The sequence below is a fragment of the Pelobates fuscus genome, chromosome 4, assembly GCF_036172605.1.
Source record: "Pelobates fuscus isolate aPelFus1 chromosome 4, aPelFus1.pri, whole genome shotgun sequence".
Lineage (NCBI taxonomy): Eukaryota > Metazoa > Chordata > Amphibia > Anura > Pelobatidae > Pelobates > Pelobates fuscus.
Genome location: NC_086320.1, coordinates 223,583,746 through 223,587,689, shown reverse-complemented (window position 1 = coordinate 223,587,689; position 3,944 = coordinate 223,583,746). Strand labels below are relative to the sequence as shown.

General features: G+C 40.3%; 1 protein-coding gene across 1 annotated transcript; it reads right to left on the bottom strand.

Moving 5' to 3' along the window:
- Positions 1 to 1,123: 1,123 nt before the first annotated feature.
- FIGNL1 (fidgetin like 1) lies at positions 1,124 to 3,212 on the bottom strand. Its single transcript, XM_063450592.1, has one exon. The coding sequence runs from the start codon at positions 3,205 to 3,207 to the stop codon at positions 1,207 to 1,209; it is 2,001 nt and encodes a 666-aa protein (XP_063306662.1). The 5' UTR covers positions 3,208 to 3,212; the 3' UTR covers positions 1,124 to 1,206.
- Positions 3,213 to 3,944: the final 732 nt, after the last annotated feature.

Below are 3,944 nucleotides of genomic sequence, written 5' to 3'. Positions count from 1 at the left end.
GCACAGGTGTGGCTGAAACCCACAGTCCCCACTGACAACGACGTCATAGTCCAAATCAAAGACACATACCCCCATCTCCCTACTCACCAGACAGGCGATACACCGAAACAGACAACCAAACCGGCCTTCACGACCACCTGCAAGTTCAAGGGAACCACCCAGAGCAACGCTATTGAGCAACAAAATAAGGTTATTCCACGCAGTTAACTTAAGGTTATGACAGCTTATGGGGGCGCATAGTCAAACAAAAGCACACGACCCGACGGGCGGCCCTCCAGGGACCCACCCCACACCAGAGACGAGCACTATAACCAGACTATAAACACCTCCAAGGAAATCGCCCACATTGGAGGGGATCACCTGAAGGGAATGCAGCTATAAATGACTAAAAGGGTCTGACTCACGAAGCTTCCGCTGCCAAGACAGATAGATGCCAAGCTAGACGCATTAGTAAACACAACCTGTACATACGAATAAGAACCACTCTGAACGAAACACACAAGACTACAACGATATTGACCCTGACTTGCGGGTCTCAGAACCGCACAAAACTCGAAAGGTTTTATCAAGGTAAATTGCCATGTATTGCAGTGAATGGACTCACGTTATGTTACGGTTCGAATTCAGGGCCAAAATGCCCTAATAAGAAAAAACAACACCGAACGGCACTATGAAACTGATACACGCTGTACACAATTACTTGATTACCTGTAAAATGCAATGAACTATATGTTAATGATCGGCCCCTGCGTGGGCCTCCTAATGTTTTTAAGCCGCATTCGGTGTTGAAACAAAAATAAAGAATTTAAAACAAAGGGATTTAACTCCTAAATGGCAGAGGATTGAGCAGTGAGGCTGCAGGGGCATGTTCTATACACCAAAACTGCTTCATTAAGCTAAAGTTGTTCAGATGACTATAGTGTCCCTTTAAGTAAAGATGAATCCTTGGAATCCTAAGAGTGCTGCCATTTTTTCCTGATTATATACACACACACACACTTTTGAACAGATAAACGAAAACTACACTTTTTTTATTCTTGAAACAAAGCTACAACATTTTTGAAAGATAGATACAAAAAGAAAGGACAAGTTTTGGAGTACATTTTTGCTAAAATCACATCGTTAAACACTCTGCCCTCTTTAGATCCTTTAGTGAAAAGTTGTACGAACTTTTGGAGTACTTGGTTAAATTCAATCCAAATAATTTTACTTGCCACAACCGAAAGTTTTGTTCCAATTCTTATACACCTCTAAATCATTCTGTGAGACACTAGGGCGCACTGTCTGTAAAGCATTTTGGAAATCAATATATACAATAGGGCGGACTTGCTCTGAAGTTATTGTTGAAATATCCCTAATTTGAATGCTACGTATAGGACCAAGAGCTGCTTCTCGACAAAGCTGTGTCATATCAGCACCAGAGAAGCCATGAGATTGTGAAACTATAGCATCCACCTCTTGATCTGTGAGGCTACTACGTTCCTGTGACATTAAACTGACAACAATTTGCTTTCTAGCAGAATCTTCTGGTAAAGGAATATAAAGTCTTTTAACAAGTCTTCTTCGAGCTGCTTCATCTATTTCTTGAGGCCGGTTAGTAGCTCCCACTACAAGGATACGGTCTTCTGAAGATGTAGTTGCACCATCTAGTTGCACCAAAAACTCAGTTTTAATTCGTCGTGAAGACTCATGTTCTCCGTCTCCACGCTGAGATAAAAGAGAGTCAATTTCATCTATGAATATCACAGCAGGCTGATGGCATCTTGCCACTGTAAAAAGAGCACGGACCATTTTTTCTCCTTCACCTACCCACTTAGAAGTCAGTGATGATGCACTTATACTAAAAAATGTTGCTCCTGATTGACAAGCAATGCATTTTCCTATTAGAGTTTTTCCCGTCCCTGGAGGACCAAAAAGGAGGATTCCTTTAGGTGGACCTCTGAGACCAGTGAATATGTCAGGTCTTAACATTGGCCACACAACTATTTCCTTTATAGTATTTTTTGCAAACTCGAGCCCAGCAATGTCATCCCAGCATAGAGGAGGACCATGATCCATAATTTCACTCATTATCAATTCAATCATCTTTGGCTCTATGTTTTTTAAGCGCTCATCAGAAGGTACATTCAAGTTACTATTATTTGAGCCATATGCTTTCCTCTTTATAGTTTGGTTCTCATCCCCACTATCTTTTTGAATAGGAAGAACAAATTTTCTATGAGGTCCACGAGCACGGGCAGCTCCCAAAGACCGTTTCCCACTGCAGTACACACTAGTACCTGCATTACGCTGAGGCAGGGCATGTTTTTTCTGCTGATCAACCCAAAACTGTTCTTTAGCAGTTTTAAATCCACTTTCATCTGTCAGAATGTGATTAATGTCTCCTTGTCCATGTACTGGTTGTTTTGGTGCTATATTTAAGTATTGTGTATCCACTTGTTCATCCCCTGAACAATAAAATACTTTTCTTTTTCCAGAATTTAAATGTCCAACAGACAAGTTAGAAGATGCAAAATCTGAACCAAAGTGTGGAGATAACTTTGAAGAAATTTCTGTTTTATTGTTGCCAAATAATGGAGCTGTGATACTGCGCTTGCTGGCTTCCATGGCATTTGTAGCAGTATAATCTGTCTCTTTTATAAAACTTAATAATTTAGTGTTCTGAACAAAGTTACCCTCTGGAATCTGATATTTTAATAAGGCAGCTTGTGGTTCTGTTCCCCCAGAGCAGTTTAAGACGTTACTACTTAGAACCACTGAATTTCCAGAGTTACTGACCCCATTATCAAACTTAATGGAGGAATCTGCTAAAGTCAGCAAAGAATCCTGGAGTTTTCTTGCAGACTCAGTCATGTCCTGTATACTCTTAAATTTAAAAATGTTTTTGGTATTTAGTGAAGACTGCCACTTGTCACTATCATTTCGCTGACATCTTGACAGAGGTAAAACACTACCTGCATAGTTATTGAGGCCAGTTTCTACATTGTCTGAGTCGATAATTGCAGAACACTTTTCAGTATACTTCTTAAACAGGTTGATAGCTGATGCCTCAGAGATCTCAGAATTTGCCCATGCATACTGAATCTTTTCAATATGCGCACGATACACATCTGCCTTCTGTCTTGATGAACAGGTACCAGTGGTCAAAGCAAACACATCCTTCTGCCATTCATTAAGGTGAACCAAATTGTTATCAGGTACTTCCATGGTGATACCTAAGTATAAGAAAATGTAAAATATTATTACATTAAAATCTTATTTAGGATCAAAATAATTTCCTCAATATAACTGCTCATTTACAGAAAATATAAAATAATAAAAAAACTCCAAGTGAAGCATGCTTATACCAATTAAAAAAAACACTGAAAATGTAATTACAGTGTCATGGCTATTAAACTCTAAGTATTTGTACACATGTTTAAAGAGATAATAAAGAAAAAAAAAAAAAGGGGGGGGGGGGGAGGAGGGGTAGTGGTACTATATTCATAATTTCCCAGCCACTTGCTATTACTAAACAACGTTAGCAACAGTATTACAATGTTCATTTGTTAAGGGTGTTGGTAGAGTACCAACGCTACACTCTAAATCCCTTATTGTTGTATACTTTCAACCTACTGTCCTCCTCCCTGGCCCCCACTGCTGAGCGGTGGCCCTAAATAAAAATTCACCCCCCCCCAATCAAGGTGACTAGGGGTCCCAAGCCCTTAGTCACCCACCCAAATAAAACTATCCCCTACCAATCAGAGTGTTCTTAGCCTAATTGCAGGGCGGGGCAAGGCTTTATAAGCCTTCCCCCGCCCTGCAGAGCTCAGTCTGCGCGGAGCCCTCCATGGGTGAAGAAGGATTAATTTTTTTAGCGTCGGGTTTTTTCTTTTTGGTCAGGATGTTTTTTTTGCGCTCGGATTTTATTTTAAGTTCGACGGGTATGATGGCTTTTTATTTGG